The sequence below is a fragment of the Periophthalmus magnuspinnatus genome, chromosome 21 (assembly GCF_009829125.3).
Source record: "Periophthalmus magnuspinnatus isolate fPerMag1 chromosome 21, fPerMag1.2.pri, whole genome shotgun sequence".
In the NCBI taxonomy this organism is placed as follows: Eukaryota; Metazoa; Chordata; class Actinopteri; order Gobiiformes; family Gobiidae; genus Periophthalmus; species Periophthalmus magnuspinnatus.
In genome coordinates, this window is record NC_047146.1 from 33,185,049 (window position 1) to 33,203,240 (window position 18,192).

Here is an 18,192-nt window from a genome sequence, read left to right on the forward strand (position 1 = left end):
AAAGTATTTCATGTACATTTGAACAGATCCATGACCCTGGACGTTCAAACATCTGGACAAAGCCCCGTGTCTCCGGTTTACACAGCTCAGCATCTTGTACTTCCATTTTCATAAAGTGCCACTGCAAAAGAGATTAGTGCAGTGTAAAGGGCCACCCCGAGGAGCCCCGAGGAGACCCCGAGGAGCCCAGAGGAGCCCCGAGGAGCCCTGAGGAGGCCCGAGGAGCCCGAGCCCCGAGGAGCCCCGAGGAGACCCCGAGGAGCCCAGAGGAGCCCCGAGGAGACCCGAGGAGACCCCGAGGAGCCCCGAGGAGCCCGAGCCCAGAGGAGCCCGAGCCCCAAGGAGCCCGAGCCCCGAGGAGGCCCGAGGAGCCCGAGCCCCGAGGAGCCCCAAGGAGGCCCGAGGAGCCCGAGCCCCGAGGAGCCCGAGCCCCGAGGAGCCCCGAGGAGCCCCGAGGAGCCCCGAGGAGCCGGAGCCCCGAGGAGCCGGAGCCCCGAGGAGCCGGAGCCCCGAGGAGGCCCGAGGAGCCCGAGCCCCGAGGAGCCCGAGCCCCGAGGAGCCCCGAGGAGCCCCGAGGAGCCCCGAGGAGCCGGAGCCCCGAGGAGCCGGAGCCCCGAGGAGGCCCGAGGAGCCCGAGCCCCGAGGAGCCCCGAGGAGCCCCGAGGAGGCCTGAGGAGCCCCGAGGAGCCCGAGCCCCGAGTTCCAAACCAGGTCTAGATGAGAAATCACTGCGACGCCATTGGTCGATTTATCAAAGGAAGAAAAATCTGATGGACAAACGTCCCAGAGCTGAACTGGGATCAGTGTTTACGTCTGTGCTCAGTTTAAAACTGTGTGTCCTCCATGATCAGAATCTTTAACATGTCACGTGTTTTTGTCTTTTTAGGCTTAAATATATTTAAAAAATCTTATATAAAATAGATCTGCTCTGTCTTTTATTCACAACTGAAGATAAATAAGTACTCGCGCCGAGCTTTGAGTGAATGTGTGTGTGTGTGTGTTTGCGTGTGTGGGGTGTGTGTGTGTGTGTATATGTGTGAATGTGTGTGTATAAACTGTGCTCTTTTACTGTTGTTATTTGTGTACGTACATTTGTGTATTTCTGTTCTGAGCTCAAACTAAACACACTGTGTCCAGGTGGTCGGGATAAAAGAGGTGGACCAATCCTGACGTTTCCTGCCAGAAGTAACCACGACCGAATAAAACACGACGACCTGAGGCGTCTGGTCACCTACCTGTCCACTGTGCCCAGGTACACGCCGCAGTCATATGACGCACGTACATTAACCCCTTGTACACGCCGCAGTCACATGACGCACGTACATTAACCCCTTGTACACGCCGCAGTCACATGACGCACATATATTAACCCCTCGTGTGTCTGATGACCACACTCTTTGTGAATGACACTCGTGCGGGCGCGGAGCGTGTGGAGTGCTGCAGGGCTGTCCACATGGTGAAATCAAACGCCTCGTTCTGCTCCGGCGCCGCAGCAGAGGGGCGCAGCGTTTCATTAGCATCAGCATGAAAGGTGCAGTGTGTGCAGTGGACAGCGGCGAGTCTGTTTACGTCAGTGTTAAAAGCCTCTGTCCGCCGCCTCACACTGATGGATCGGTGTGAGACGCTGTGAGGACGCTCCACACCAGCTCCACAAAACATTTTATTTCACTCTGAAATCCTAACAAACTGCAATCTGTGAAATAAAAGTGGTTTAAAGCGATGCCTCAGAATCACTTTTTCATCAGTGCTTTGTTGCATGGAGCCAGTAGGGGGCGCTGTGTCAAGCTCAGAGTGGCACTGTTCATTTTAAACATGTTTAAATCAGTGAAACGTGGACTCGCATATCGGCCGTTTCATGATTCAGTTACATGTTTGTGTTTATTGTCCTTTAAGACGTCACTAAAGCTGCTGACAGGGCACACTTGACTGTGATTGGACAGATCCACGTGTCACTCAAACCTCAGCAGACGATGAGAAACAGAAGTGAAACAAGTTTGTGTTTGAGCAAACACATTAAACAGAAAAACACTGAATCACAGAAGGAACAAAAACATCAGAGGATCAGAGCAGAAAGTGTAAGCCTGAACCCCTCATCCTCACACTCACCCTCATCCTCACCCTCATCCTTACACTCACCCTCATCCTCACCCTCATCCTCATACTCATCCTCACACTCATCCTCACTCATCCTCACACTCACCCTCATCCTCACCCTCATCCTCACCCTCACACTCACCCTCATCCTTACACTCACCCTCATCCTCACACTCATCCTCACACTCATCCTCACACTCATCCTCACACTCACCCTCATCCTCACACTCACCCTCATCCTCACACTCACCCTCATCCTCACACTCACCCTCATCCTCACACTCCTCCTCACACTCACCCTCCTCCTCACCCTCATCCTCACACTCACCCTCATCCTCACACTCATCCTCACACTCACCCTTACCCTCACCTTCGCCCTCACACTCATCCTCACCCTCATCCTCACACTCACCCTCATCCTCACACTCACCCTCGCCCTCACCCTCATCCTCGCCCTCATCCTCACACTCGCCCTCACCCTCATCCTCGCCCTCACTCTCATTCTCACCCTCCTCCTCACACTCACCCTCATCCTCACACTTACCCTCACACTCACCCTCCTCCTCACACTCATCCTCACCCTCACCCTTACACTCACCCTCACCCTCACACTCACCCTCATCCTCACCCTCATCCTCACACTCATCCTCACACTCATCCTCACACTCACCCTCATCCTCACCCTCATCCTCACACTCACCCTCATCCTCACCCTCATCCTCACACTCACCCTCATCCTCACACTCACCCTCATCCTCACACTCCTCCTCACACTCACCCTCCTCCTCACCCTCATCCTCACACTCACCCTCATCCTCACACTCACCCTCATCCTCACACTCACCCTCACCCTCATCCTCACACTCCTCCTCACACTCACCCTCACCCTCATCCTCACACTCACCCTCATCCTCACACTCATCCTCACACTCACCCTTACCCTCACCTTCGCCCTCACACTCATCCTCACCCTCATCCTCACACTCACCCTCATCCTCACACTCACCCTCGCCCTCACCCTCATCCTCACACTCGCCCTCACCCTCATCCTCGCCCTCACTCTCATTCTCACCCTCCTCCTCACACTCACCCTCATCCTCACACTTACCCTCACACTCACCCTCCTCCTCACACTCATCCTCACCCTCACCCTTACACTCACCCTCACCCTCACACTCACCCTCATCCTCACCCTCATCCTCACCCTCATCCTCACACTCATCCTCACACTCACACTCACCCTCATCCTCACCCTCATCCTCACACTCACCCTCATCCTCACCCTCATCCTCACACTCACCCTCATCCTCACACTCACCCTCATCCTCACACTCCTCCTCACACTCACCCTCCTCCTCACCCTCATCCTCACACTCACCCTCATCCTCACACTCACCCTCATCCTCACACTCACCCTCACCCTCATCCTCACACTCCTCCTCACACTCACCCTCCTCCTCACCCTCATCCTCACACTCACCCTCATCCTCACACTCACCCTTACCCTCACCTTCGCCCTCACACTCATCCTCACCCTCATCCTCACACTCACCCTCATCCTCACACTCACCCTCGCCCTCACCCTCATCCTCGCCCTCATCCTCACACTCGCCCTCACCCTCATCCTCGCCCTCACTCTCATTCTCACCCTCCTCCTCACACTCACCCTCATCCTCACACTTACCCTCACACTCACCCTCCTCCTCACACTCATCCTCACCCTCACCCTTACACTCACCCTCACCCTCACACTCACCCTCATCCTCACCCTCATCCTCACCCTCATCCTCACACTCATCCTCACACTCACCCTCATCCTCACCCTCATCCTCACACTCACCCTCATCCTCACCCTCATCCTCACACTCACCCTCATCCTCACACTCACCCTCATCCTCACACTCCTCCTCACACTCACCCTCCTCCTCACCCTCATCCTCACACTCACCCTCATCCTCACACTCACCCTCATCCTCACACTCACCCTCACCCTCATCCTCACACTCCTCCTCACACTCACCCTCCTCCTCACCCTCATCCTCACACTCACCCTCATCCTCACCCTCATCCTCACCCTCACCTTCGCCCTCACACTCATCCTCACCCTCATCCTCACACTCACCCTCGCCCTCACCCTCATCCTCGCCCTCATCCTCACACTCGCCCTCACCCTCATCCTCGCCCTCACTCTCATTCTCACCCTCCTCCTCACACTCACCCTCATCCTCACACTTACCCTCACACTCACCCTCCTCCTCACACTCATCCTCACCCTCACCCTTACACTCACCCTCACCCTCGCCCTCACCCTCACACTCACCCTCACACTCACCCTCATCCTCACCCTCATCCTCACCCTCATCCTCACCCTCATCCTCACACTCATCCTCACACTCATCCTCACCCTCATCCTCACACTCACCCTCATCCTCACCCTCATCCTCATCCTCACACTCATCCTCACCCTTACACTCATCCTCACACTCACCCTCGCCCTCATCCTCACCCTCACACTCACCCTCGCCCTCATCCTTGCCCTCGCCCTCAGCCTCACCCTCACCCTCGCCCTCACCCTCGCCCTCACCCTCACCCTCGCCCTCGCCCTCACCCTGAGCGTCCTAAACACATCCTGAGTCTCTGAAAGTCTCACATTGTTTCCTTTTCATTTTTAAATGCTCGTCTTCACACACAGACTCTTTATAGATTTACCTGAGTCTCAGTCTGATGAAGGAACCAGGCCCAAAATCAGGTCCATTATCCAGACGGCCTCGGTCCTGCTCCGGTGCCTCCCGCTAATCGAACTGCTGTTTCCATGGAGACGTTTGCTCTTCCCAGCGGCAGGTTATAATGAGTGTGCCAATGTTCCGTTTATATTAATAGAATCCGGGAGGGTGCAGGTAATTACAGAGCGTTTTTCTGCTCTGGGATCAGCTGCAGCTGGACACGCGGCCTCTCCAAAGGCCTTTGTGTCGTTTCGTTATCTTTATGCCCTGGTGCATCATGGGAGCTGGTGGGGGACATGTTCCAGTGGGAGGTTTGTGCAGCTGTGCCAACAGCAGGCGGCATTTCAACTCATTTGATTTCAGTTCAGTCGAATCGTGTCTTCAGTGACTTTAATCAGTTTTGTTACAAAAAGAGAAAAATCATTATGATCATTGAGGCCTACAGTTAATCCAGGATCAATACAGTGATGTACACGACATTATGACCATAAAGAGGATTTATCTGAGTACAACATACAACTTAAACAAAGGTGTTCTGTTACTTTTTGATAAAGTTCAAACATTCTGAGTCTTTCTGGGCCGATTATGAGCAGTAAATACATTTGTATGTAAATAAATATATATGTCCAGTACATAGATGTACATGTCCAAAGAGGGTATCTGCTGCACTGATATTTGGAGCTGGAGTATCTTGGCGCGTCCGTACGTACGTTATACTCTGTTTCTGTGGTGTTTTGCAGTGAGGACGTGTGTAAACGTGGCTTCACTGTGATCATCGACATGCGCGGCTCTAAGTGGGAGCTGATCAAGCCTCTGCTGAAGACGCTGCAGGAGGCGTTTCCTGCAGAGATCTGCGTCGCCCTCATCATCAAACCTGACACCTTCTGGCAGAAGCAGAAGACCAACTTTGGGAGCGCCAAGTTCTCTTTTGAGGTTTGTGGCCTTTAGTAATAGTTCTGATTTTAAATAAATACATAAAAATAATAATTAAATTAAATAAACTAGCTCTGGAGACAGCTGGAGTAATGATTAGTGTTACCTTGAGTCTAAATCACCTAAATCATAAACATGACGTCTTCAAACAGAATCCTGTATTTAGACCTGGCTCAATATTTAAATGTGAAAATAAAAGTCTTTATAATCTCAGGAGTTACTTATTCAGCCCCAAACAGCTCAAATCTGACCACAAACTACAACAAAAATAATCTGACCACAAACTACGAAAAAAATAATCTGACCGTAAACTACGACAAAAATAATCTGACCGCAAACTACGACAAAAATAATCTGACCGCAAACTACGACAAAAATAATCTGACCGCAAACTACGACAAAAATAATATGACCACAAACTACGACAAAAATAATGACCACAAACTACGACAAAATAATCTGACCACAAACAAACTACGACAAAAATAATCGGACCGCAAACTACGACAAAAATAATCGGACCGCAAACTACGACAAAAATAATCGGACCGCAAACTACGACAAAAATAATCCGACCGCAAACTACGACAAAATAATCCGACCGCAAACTACGACAAAAATAATCTGACCGCAAACTACGACAAAATAATCCGACCGCAAACTACGACAAAATAATCCGACCGCAAACTACGACAAAAATAATCTGACCGCAAACTACGACAAAAATAATCTGACCGCAAACTACGACAAAAATAATCTGACCGCAAACTACGACAAAAATAATCTGACCGCAAACTACGACAAAAATAAAAGAGAGAAGCTCCACATGATGAGTATTTTTGTTCCAGTATCTCAGTATTGAGATTAAGGTGATCACCTGAGTCACATTTTCATATTCAACTTGTGTGTGTTTCATGAAGCTGATGTTTGTTTCATGAAGCTGATGTTTGTTTCATGAAGCTGATGGTTTGTTTCATGAAGCTGATGGTTTGTTTCATGAAGCTGATGGTTTGTTTCATGAAGCTGATGGTTTGTTTCATGAAGCTGATGGTTTGTTTCATGAAGCTGATGTTTGTTTCATGAAGCTGATGTTTGTTTCAGTTGTGTTTTTCCGTGTTTGGACTCTGTAAATAGCACACACATGTTTAAATGTCCCGTGTTTCCGTCCCTCAGACCAGTCTGGTGTCCGTGGAGGGTTTGGCTAAATTGGTCGACCCGTCTCAGCTGACCGACGACTTCGAAGGTTCTCTGGACTATAACCACGACGAGTGGATCGACCTCAGGCTGTCTCTAGAAGAGTTTATGTCCAACGCAGTTCATCTTCTGTCACGCCTCGAGGATCTGCAGGTGAGGAGCTGTGAGGAGCCACGAGGAGCCGCGAGGAGCCACAAGGAGCCGTTTAACCTGTATGTGGACTAACCTAACTCTGTATTTCAGGAGCTTCAGTCAAAGAAGGAGTTTCCATCAGATGTGGAGGGATCTCGACGGCTCATAGAAGAACACACACAACTCAAGAAGAAGGTGAGATGCTTCAGCTTTAAATAAAGAGTCCTGTGTTTCTCAAACTGTGGCACTCGTACCACTGGAGGCACACAGCCTGTCCCATTTTAGACCTCATTTAGTCCCATTTTAGACCTTGTTTAGTCCCATTTTAGACCTCGTTTAGTCCTTTTAGACCTTGTTTAGTCCTTTTTAGACCTCGTTTAGTCCTTTTAGACCTTGTTTAGTCCTTTTTAGACCTCGTTTAGTCCTTTTTAGACCTCGTTTAGTCTTTTAGACCTTGTTTAGTCCCATTTTAGACCTCGTTTAGTCCTTTTTAGACCTCATTTAGTCCCTTTTTAGACCTTATTCAGTCCCATTTTAGACCTCATTTAGTCCCATTTTAGACCTTGTTTAGTCCCATTTTAGACCTCGTTTAGTCCTTTTAGACCTTGTTTAGTCCCATTTTAGACCTCGTTTAGTCCTTTTAGACCTTGTTTAGTCCTTTTTAGACCTCGTTTAGTCCTTTTTAGACCTCGTTTAGTCTTTTAGACCTTGTTTAGTCCCATTTTAGACCTCGTTTAGTCCTTTTTAGACCTCATTTAGTCCCTTTTTAGACCTCATTTAGTCCCATTTTAGACCTTGTTTAGTCCCATTTTAGACCTCGTTTAGTCCTTTTAGACCTTGTTTAGTCCTTTTTAGACCTCGTTTAGTCCTTTTTAGACCTCGTTTAGTCTTTTAGACCTTGTTTAGTCCCATTTTAGACCTCGTTTAGTCCTTTTAGACCTTGTTTAGTCCTTTTTAGACCTCGTTTAGTCCTTTTTAGACCTCGTTTAGTCTTTTAGACCTTGTTTAGTCCCATTTTAGACCTCGTTTAGTCCTTTTTAGACCTCATTTAGTCCCTTTTTAGACCTCATTTAGTCCCATTTTAGACCTTGTTTAGTCCCATTTTAGACCTCGTTTAGTCCTTTTAGACCTTGTTTAGTCCCATTTTAGACCTCGTTTAGTCCTTTTTAGACCTCATTTAGTCCCTTTTTAGACCTTATTCAGTCCCATTTTAGACCTCATTTAGTCCCATTTTAGACCTTGTTTAGTCCCATTTTAGACCTCGTTTAGTCCTTTTAGACCTTGTTTAGTCCCATTTTAGACCTCGTTTAGTCCTTTTAGACCTCGTTTAGTCTTTTAGACCTTGTTTAGTCCCATTTTAGACCTCGTTTAGTCCTTTTTAGACCTCATTCAGTCTCTTTTTAGACCTCGTTTAGTCCTTTTAGACCTTGTTTAGTCCTTTTTAGACCTCGTTTAGTCCTTTTTAGGCCTCGTTTAGTCTTTTAGACCTTGTTTAGTCCCATTTTAGACCTCGTTTAGTCCTTTTTAGACCTCATTTAGTCCCTTTTTAGACCTCATTTAGTCCCATTTTAGACCTTGTTTAGTCCCATTTTAGACCTCGTTTAGTCCTTTTAGACCTTGTTTAGTCCTTTTTAGACCTCGTTTAGTCCTTTTTAGTCCTCATTTAGTCCCTTTTTAGACCTTATTCAGTCTCTTTTTAGACCTCGTTTAGTCCTTTTAGACCTTGTTTAGTCCTTTTTAGACCTCGTTTAGTCCTTTTTAGACCTCATTTAGTCCCTTTTTAGACCTTATTTTTCAGTCTCTTTTTAGACCTTTAGTCCTTTTAGACCTTGTTTAGTCCCATTTTAGACCTCGTTTAGTCCTTTTAGACCTTGTTTAGTCCCCTTTTAGACCTTGTTTAGTCCCATTTTAGACCTTGTTTAGTCCTTTTAGACCTCGTTTAGTCTCATTTTAGACCTCGTTTTAGACCTTGTTTAGTCCTTTTAGACCTCGTTTAGTCCTTTTAGACCTCATATAGTCCTTTTAGACCTTGTTTAGTCCTTTTAGACCTCGTTTAGTCTCATTTTAGACCTCGTTTTAGACCTCGTTTAGTCCTTTTAGACCTCGTTTAGTCTCATTTTAGACCTCGTTTTAGACCTCGTTTAGTCCTTTTAGACCTCGTTTAGTCTCTTTTTAGACCTCATTTAGTCCTTTTAGACCTCGTTTAGTCCTTTTAGACCTCGTTTAGTCTCATTTTAGACCTTGTTTAGTCCTTTGTTGTGGGGCGTTTGAGAAGCACTGACTCATCATGTCACTCATGTGACTCATGTCACAATCATGTCTCGTCTATTTATCTACAGACATTCTGAGGTTTTATATGCGACATCTTAGATTCAAACATTAAAAGTGTCCTCCACACTCAGGTCAGTCCCATGTCCAGGTTTGACCGGTGTTTTGTTTTCGTTCAGGTGCTGAAGGCTCCAGTGGAGGAGCTGGACCGTGAAGGCCAGAGACTACTGCAGTGCATTCGATCCAGTGATGGGTTCTCAGGGAGAAACTGTATCTCTGGCTCTGCTGACTTCCAGAGTCTGGTTCCTAAGGTCATTACACTAAAATAAAATAAATGTTACGCCTTCACATAGAGCAGGAAATGAACTGAAAATCCAAACTTAGAGCTGTTTAATTAGTCGGGAGCCGCAGATTGGCACCTGGCACCAGGCTCTTTTTGGGTGTATTTTAATGGGATTCCCACTGAGTCTGGATAATCTTCATGGTTAAGTTTATAGAGAAACCAGGCACCAAAATGTGACGATGAAAAGGTGAACGATGGGAACGTCTGGTGCAAGACTCGATAAACTCACATTCTGTAGAAGAACACATTGAATATAAGAACATTTTGAGTGCCACGGTTAGCTCAGTGCTGCTGTTAGCTCAGCGCTGCTGTTAGCTCAGTGCTGCTGTTAGCTCAGCGCTGCAGTTAGCTCAGTGCTGCTGTTAGCTCAGTGCTGCTGTTAGCTCAGTGTGGTTACACCATATGTAGCCCTTGACATTTAGCGTTAGCTTACATATTAGCACATGTAGTGAGCAGTCCAGTTGTTGTTCACCTTGCTCTGGCCCACAGCATGTTAGCGTCGCTCATTAGCACTAATGAGAAGCACTCTCTGCATGTTAGCTTGTCAGCGCCTCCGTGGGGTGCAGTCGTCCTCAAGAGCCGCACATTACACTGCGGCAAAACATCTCTACGACGCAGAGCCAACGGCAGAGGATTTAAATAATCCTGAAATAAATAAAAACCTTTTTATTAGAGCAGCACCAGTCCAGCTTTTTCGGTCCGATACAAACTCTGATACTTCAAGTATCTGCTGATCCTCAATATCGAACGGTCCAAAGACTGTAAAGGAAATTAATGCTGTTTTAACAAAAATAGAATAAAAACTGATCCAAATGTAACATGGAGCTGATATTTACAGAACAACTGTGTAAATAAACGTTCAAACATTATGAGACTTTCTGGACCAGTTTGTGCTGTTAGTTTGAACACACATTATGACGTTGTAAATGGTTGTCGTTGTGTTCTCAGGTGCTGTTTGAACACACATTATGACGTTGTAAATGGTTGTCGTTGTGTTCTCAGGTGGCCAGTCTCCTCGATAAGCTCCACTCGACGAGGCAGCACCTTCACCAAATGTGGCACGGCCGTAAACTGAAGCTGGACCAGTGCTTCCAGCTCCGCCTCTTTGAACAAGACGCAGAGAAGGTGAGTGTGGAGAGAGCGCTCCACGTGACCCGCACAGATCGAGAGAAGCACATGGCGGCGGCCTGTTGTGATGGCATTATAAAGTCCGATGATTGTTTTCAATTATTCAGATGCCCTGTAGCTCTGAGCTTCACCGTGAGAGAGAAGCGGAGTCTGCTGAGATCACGTTGGCCGTTTTATAACTGTAATAAATACAAGACATCTGCAGCTCGTGTTTGTGTTTCGCAGCTGATTATTGTTTATCTGGCAACGTGGGGCCTGAAATGATCATCACACACAAATATACACAAAACACACACAAAACACACACAAAACACACGCTGCGATAAGTCGCAAGAGACTTCAGATTTATCTCTGCAGCAAAACACATGAACCCTATAAATATCTAAACATGAAGAAACAAAATACATGAAGAAAACATGAAGAAACAAAATACATGAAGAACAAAACATGAAGAACAAAACATGAACAAAACATGAAGAACAAAACATGAAGAAAAAAAACATGAACAAAACATGAAGAAAAAAACATGAAGAAAAAAAACATGAAGAACAAAACATGAAGAAACAAAAACATGAAGAACAAAACATGAAGAACAAAACATGAACAAAACATGAAGAACAAAACATGAAGAAAAAAAACATGAAGAACAAAACATGAAGAAACAAAAACATGAAGAACAAAACATGAACAAAACATGAACAAAACATGACAAACTAAACATGTGAACAACAAAATATGAAGACCAAACACGAACAAAACATATGAAGAAACAAAATATATAAACTACAAAACATATAAAGAACAAAACATATGAAGTACAAAACAAACAACCATGATCACTTCCTGTTTATAGCGAGGCGGTAGCAGGTTAGCTATGTGCATTTATATAAAGTCAGTTTAATGCAATACTGTGGAACATTCAGGCAGTGTAATAACTTACTAATAAGTTCATTATGTAAACAAATGACATTAATAATGATTATAATCAAGTAAATCATTGTGAATTGTTGAGGAGTAAATATAAATGTATTTTTTAAAGTTTGGTCTGATTTTCTGTGGATCAGATGAGTTCTTGGCAGTGACGGTGCCTCTTTTGTATAAACAGAAAAACCGTAAACGTTTTGGCCGAGGGAAAAACACAAAACTGAAGTGATCTGCTGTGGTTGTGAGTAAATGTTTGAATTCCTTTCACAGTTATCACATCAGCATCTAAAAAAGCACAGAGCATGTGGCTTCATCCTGGTTTGAATTAAAATACTACAGCGACTCTGCAGAGCATGTGACCGGATTCTGTTTACTGTTTTATCTAAAGAAAAAACTAACTGAAAACATGTTCTTCATAAAATCAAGTTTGCCAATAGTCGCGCTGCTGTCGACCTTATTATTATTTCAGTTTAAAAATCCACATGGAGCTCTAAATATTTACAGGAGTGTAATCTGAAGAGTTCATGAGACGGCGTCACGGCGGGAAACGCTGAGTGTGCAGATGATGTAACAGTGGAATAGTCACAGGCCAAACTAATGATGAGCTTTGACAATGTTTAAGTTTAATTTCTCATATAAATGTTTTACTCTCGTCACATTCACATGATCTGAGCCTCATGGGACACGCCTGTGTTCTACTGCGGCGTTTTTCTGCAGCGCTGAGTCGAAGATCAGGTTCTTCCTCAGTAACATAGACTTTATATGTAAATGGACAGAGCTAACCCGCTAGCGCCGCCGAGCTCCAAAGCTCCATGTTGTGTTGTTAACTGTCATGTTTTGAAGGTGAGTTTAAAGACGTTCTGCTTGGTTCTGTTTCAGATGTTTGACTGGATCAGCCACAATAAGGAGGTGTTTCTCCAGAGTCACACAGAGATCGGTCGTGGTTATCAGCACGCCGTGGAGCTGCAAACACAACACAACCACTTCGCAATGAACTCCATGGTAACGACAATCTGTGTCTCTGGTTTAATCAGCCGCCATTTTGTGTCTATTGATCAAGTAAATGAGCTGATTAACATGAGAAAGTTAAGAATATAGACTTGTATATAGAGCAGAATATTAAAACAGCACATTTACAAACTCTGAACGGCAGATGAAACAGAAACAATAACTTTACATCATTTGATTTGAACATGAATCATTTTTGTGTCTGTCTTCTGTTTGTGCAAATACAATATTCACTCATTTCTGTGTCGTAGAACGCTTACGTAAACATCAACAGGATCATGTCAGTGGCCAGTCGTTTGGCCGAGGCCGGTCACTACGCCTCCGCTCAGATCAAACAGATCTCAGGTCAGCTGGACCAGGACTGGAAGAGCTTCGCCGCTGCTCTGGACGAGCGCTGCACCATCCTCGCCATGTCCTCCGTCTTTCACCAAAAGGCCGAGCAGGTCAGAATGCTTTTTTAATCCTTTCATCACCATGAGACTGATCTGACCTGGTCTGAATGTCTCCACACCTTTACCCCTGTGCCATTCTGACTCTCTGATCATTAGTTAATTCTGTTCATAAATAATGAGCATAATCGGTATTTAAAATGGGTCATTTGAAACCAGATTTGTTCCTCCTCATCAAACAGCGCTGGACGCTGGGGTACAGTCCACTGGGGTACGATCCACTGGGGTACGGTCCCCTGGGGTACAGTCCACTGGGGTACGGTCCCCTGGGGTACGGTCCACTGGGCGTACGGTCCACTGGGGTACGGTCCCCTGGGGTACAGTCCACTGGGGTACGGTCCCCTGGGGTACGGTCCACTGGGGTACGGTCCACTGGGGTACGGTCCCCTGGGGTACAGTCCACTGGGGTACGGTCCCCTGGGGTACGGTCCACTGGGGTATAGTCCACTGGGGTACGGTCCACTGGGGTACAGTCCACTGGGGTACAGTCCACTGCGAGCTGCAGATGCTGGACATTTTAGTCTGTAATTTTATTTGATCAAGCGGCTCCACTTCTTGGACGGTTGACATGGAAACAGATGGAGTCGGTTTGATTCCTGCTGAGCTCTCGACATTAACCACACGTGTAAAGAGCCAGAGAACAACATGAGAATTATTCATGTTTAATGTTTGGTTGTTTTTAGAATCATAAAGTGCATCATTTCTCTGTTTATCTTCCATTTCTTCAGTTCCTGTCTGAGGTTGAAGCCTGGTGCAAAGTCTGCAGTGAAGGAGGTCTGCCCTCGGAGATGCAGGAGCTGGAAGTCGCCATCCACCGGCACCAAAGCCTCTATGAGCAGGTCACCCAGGCCTACACCGAGGTACTCCATATATCACACGTGTATGAGTACAGAGTGATGTAAACACTAACTGTAGTCTCCAGATATACACCACATGTGTGAGAATGGGATGAGCTAAACCCGATAAGTCTCCATGAATCAAACATTCTTTGGCTCTAAATGTTTACATTAATCTCATGGCTCCAGGTCGTTCACTTTCACACTCGCGGCTTTGGGGCTCAATAGTAGCATCACTTTCTGATGTGAAAAATTCCATCACTTTTGTTTATGATGAGAACAGAACTTTGTGAACAGAGATATTACCCAGGACAATGATCTGCAGACGGGTAAACGGCAAATTCTCCCAGAGTATTCTGAGTCTGTTCAAGAGGACACACTACAGGAACATTTTTTTCCCGTTTTTTTGGTCAGTTTGGTCTCTTAGCAACAAGCTTTCATGAGGAAACAACTAAATGATCCTCTCTGCACTGAAGCATGTTTTAATACTTAATTTGATGACGCTGCCTCCGTAGAGTTCTATGGGACAGTGTGACTTCAGAGTTTTCTCTGAATGTATTTCCCCCATAGAGACATAAGGACCAGCCGTTAAGGAGCACAAACACCAAACAGTCTGACAGTTGATAAGATGTATATTTCCCTACATTAGTGTGAATAAACTACAGCAGACATTACACATTTATCCTTAAACTCCAGGGATCTAAAACACTGATCTGAAACAAAACTATTTTACATTTACAGTATTTCTGCTGTTTGGTTCCTGTGTCAGTGTCTTAAATTAGTTTGACTTTTATCGTCACTTTGTTTTAATATTTGCAGATGTGTGGCAGGTGCAGTAAACACAGGAGCAGCACGTTTTCATTCTCGTCTGTTTCATACTGAAACATATGGAAATGTCTCAGTTTGAGGCTGAGTTTGGCAGTGAAATGCTTTTAAATGTGCTCTGGATTTGAAATGGTGTCGTTATGTGGTGAGAATATTTTACAGAATCCAGTCCTTGAGCCTTTTCCTCTCTGTATTTTAGTGTTTAAGACAATGATATGTTCAGATCACTGTATTGAACAGACGTATGTGATGTGGGGCGAGGTTTGCAAACACAGCGTCCTCGTTTGGGTGTTTTCCTGTTTTAACCTGTTTATTTATGTAGGTGAGTCAGGACGGCAAAGCTCTGCTGGACGTGCTCCAAAGGCCCCTGAGTCCCGGCAACTCCGAGTCGCTAACGGCAACGGCAAATTACTCCAAAGCGGTGAGACGAACTCTTTATCCCAAATAAAAAAGGTATTTAGAGAAACACAAGATTAGGCTTAAAGAGGGGTATTTATGTCTATGGTGTATTAAAGAGGGGTATTTATGTGTATGGGGTATTAAAGAGGGGGTATTTATGTGTATGGGGTATTAAAGAGGGGTATTTATGTGTATGGGGTATTAAAGAGGGGTATTTATGTCTATGGTGTATTAAAGAGGGGTATTTATGTGTATGGGGTATTAAAGAGGGGGTATTTATGTCTATGGGGTATTAAAGAGGAGGTATTTACTTCTATGGGGTATTAAAGAGGAGGTATTTATGTCTATGGGGTATTAAAGAGGGGGTATTTACTTCTACGGGTATTAAAGAGGAGGTATTTACTTCTACGGGGTATTAAAGAGGGGGTATTTACTTCTACGGGTATTAAAGAGGAGGTATTTACTTCTACGGGGTATTAAAGAGGAGGTATTTACTTCTATGGGGTATTAAAGAGGGGGTATTTACTTCTATGGGGTATTAAAGAGGAGGTATTTACTTCTACGGGTATTAAAGAGGGGGTATTTACTTCTACGGGTATTAAAGAGGAGGTATTTACTTCTACGGGGTATTAAAGAGGAGGTATTTACTTCTATGGGGTATTAAAGAGGGGGTATTTATGTCTATGGGGTATTAAAGAGGAGGTATTTATGTCTATGGGGTATTAAAGAGGGGGTATTTATGTCTATGGGGTATTAAAGAGGAGGTATTTACTTCTACGGGGTATTAAAGAGGGGGTATTTACTTCTACGGGTATTAAAGAGGAGGTATTTACTTCTACGGGGTATTAAAGAGGGGGTATTTACTTCTACGGGTATTAAAGAGGAGGTATTTACTTCTACGGGGTATTAAAGAGGAGGTATTTACTTCTATGGGGTATTAAAGAGGGGGTATTTACTTCTATGGGGTATTAAAGAGGAGGTATTTACTTCTATGGGGTATTAAAGAGGAGGTATTCTACGGGTATTAAAGAGGAGGTATTTACTTCTATGGGGTATTAAAGAGGAGGTATTTACTTCTATGGGGTATTAAAGAGGAGGTATTTACTTCTATGGGGTATTAAAGAGGAGGTATTTACTTCTATGGGGTATTAAAGAGGAGGTATTCTACGGGTATTAAAGAGGAGGTATTTACTTCTATGGGGTATTAAAGAGGAGGTATTTACTTCTATGGGGTATTAAAGAGGAGGTATTTACTTCTATGGGGTATTAAAGAGGAGGTATTTACTTCTATGGGGTATTAAAGAGGAGGTATTTACTTCTATGGGGTATTAAAGAGGAGGTATTTACTTCTACGGGTATTAAAGAGGGGGTATTTACTTCTACGGGTATTAAAGAGGAGGTATTTACTTCTATGGGGTATTAAAGAGGGGGTATTTACTTCTACGGGTATTAAAGAGGAGGTATTTACTTCTATGGGGTATTAAAGAGGAGGTATTTACTTCTACGGGTATTAAAGAGGAGGTATTTACTTCTATGGGGTATTAAAGAGGAGGTATTTACTTCTACGGGTATTAAAGAAGGGATATTTACTTCTATGGGTTTCTTTGTTTTTGACGAGGAAACAGCGTTACAACATGTTATAATATTTTATTTTTATTTTAATGGATTCTGAGACTTTGGACTGCTCACTAGCGCCTCACAGTGGTCACGTGATGCTGCAGATTTAAACAGGTTTTAGGGCTGTCTTCCTGTGCTTGTTTAAAATTGTGAATCGCTATGGTAACGGTCCTCATTTGTCATGGTTCAGGATTAGAGCAGAGTTTGACGTTTCCCCGACGTGTCCCTCTGCAGGTTCACTGTATCCTGGACGTGGTTCATGAGGTACTCCATCATCAGCGACGTCTGGAGAACATCTGGCAACACCGCAAAGTACGACTGCACCAGAGACTTCAGCTGTGTGTGTTTCAGCAGGACGTCCAACAGGTACTCACCACTGTTTAGGTACTCACCTCTGTTTAGACTGTTTAGACCAGAGCACGCTCCCCCTGGTGGACGGGGGTGGACGCACAGATCAGTGTGTTATTGTTTTAGTTGTGGAGATCCTTGTGTTTTTGTCTTTAAAAAGTCAAACAGATTCGGGCCCTATCGGGTCAGTCGTCGTTTTCCCACAAGTCTCAGATTCTCTGTAAACCACAGCAGAGCGTGTAATCTTTTACACAAGCGTGTAATCAAGTCAGGAGACAACTATGTGCGATAAACAAGGAAAATCAGATGTTTGTTCTGAAAACAAAAGGGTAAAGTGTAAGACTTTACGCCATCATTCTGAAGTTATTTTTTGGAGAATTTACAGCATTTTCTGAAGCGTGTCACATTTACTTTGATAGAAGTATAAGTATAAACCTGTAGAGTAACTAAACAGGTTGGTAAATGAAAAGGCTGACCACTGACCAACGTGCCAACTCTGATGTAGTATTATCTGTAGTATTGTATTGTTGTAGTATTGTGTTTTAGTAGTATTGTTTTGTAGTAGTATTGTTTTGTAGTAGTATTGTATTGTAGTAGTATTGTGTTGTTGTAGTATTGTTTTGTAGTAGTATTGTATTGTAGTAGTATTGTGTTGTTGTAGTATTGTTTTGTAGTAGTATTGTATTGTAGTAGTATTGTTTTGTAGTAGTATTGTATTGTAGTAGTATTGTGTTGTTGTAGTATTGTTTTGTAGTAGTATTGTATTGTTATAGTAGTTTTGTATTGTTGTAGTAGTTTTGTATTGTAGTAGTATTGTGTTGTAGGAGTATTGTGTTTTTGTAGTATTGTATTGTAGTAGTATTGTGTTGTAGTAGTATTGTATTGTAGTAGTATTGTATTGTAGTAGTATTGTGTTTTTGTAGTATTGTTTTGTAGTAGTATTGTATTGTTGTAGTATTGTGTTGTTGTAG

General features: G+C 44.5%; 1 protein-coding gene across 1 annotated transcript in view; it reads left to right on the forward strand.

Annotated features, from left to right (window-relative positions):
- The window catches only part of kalrna (kalirin RhoGEF kinase a), a 139,491-nt gene that overhangs the window by 36,916 nt on the left and 84,383 nt on the right, over positions 1 to 18,192 (forward strand). The window contains exons 3-13 of the mRNA XM_033986554.2: positions 1,138 to 1,252; positions 5,558 to 5,750; positions 6,924 to 7,097; positions 7,188 to 7,271; positions 9,524 to 9,655; positions 10,690 to 10,812; positions 12,619 to 12,741; positions 12,999 to 13,190; positions 13,925 to 14,056; positions 15,180 to 15,278; positions 17,108 to 17,239. Coding sequence (XP_033842445.1) covers positions 1,138 to 1,252; positions 5,558 to 5,750; positions 6,924 to 7,097; positions 7,188 to 7,271; positions 9,524 to 9,655; positions 10,690 to 10,812; positions 12,619 to 12,741; positions 12,999 to 13,190; positions 13,925 to 14,056; positions 15,180 to 15,278; positions 17,108 to 17,239 — 1,499 coding nt within the window. The remainder of the gene's footprint in view (positions 1 to 1,137; positions 1,253 to 5,557; positions 5,751 to 6,923; positions 7,098 to 7,187; positions 7,272 to 9,523; positions 9,656 to 10,689; positions 10,813 to 12,618; positions 12,742 to 12,998; positions 13,191 to 13,924; positions 14,057 to 15,179; positions 15,279 to 17,107; positions 17,240 to 18,192) is intronic.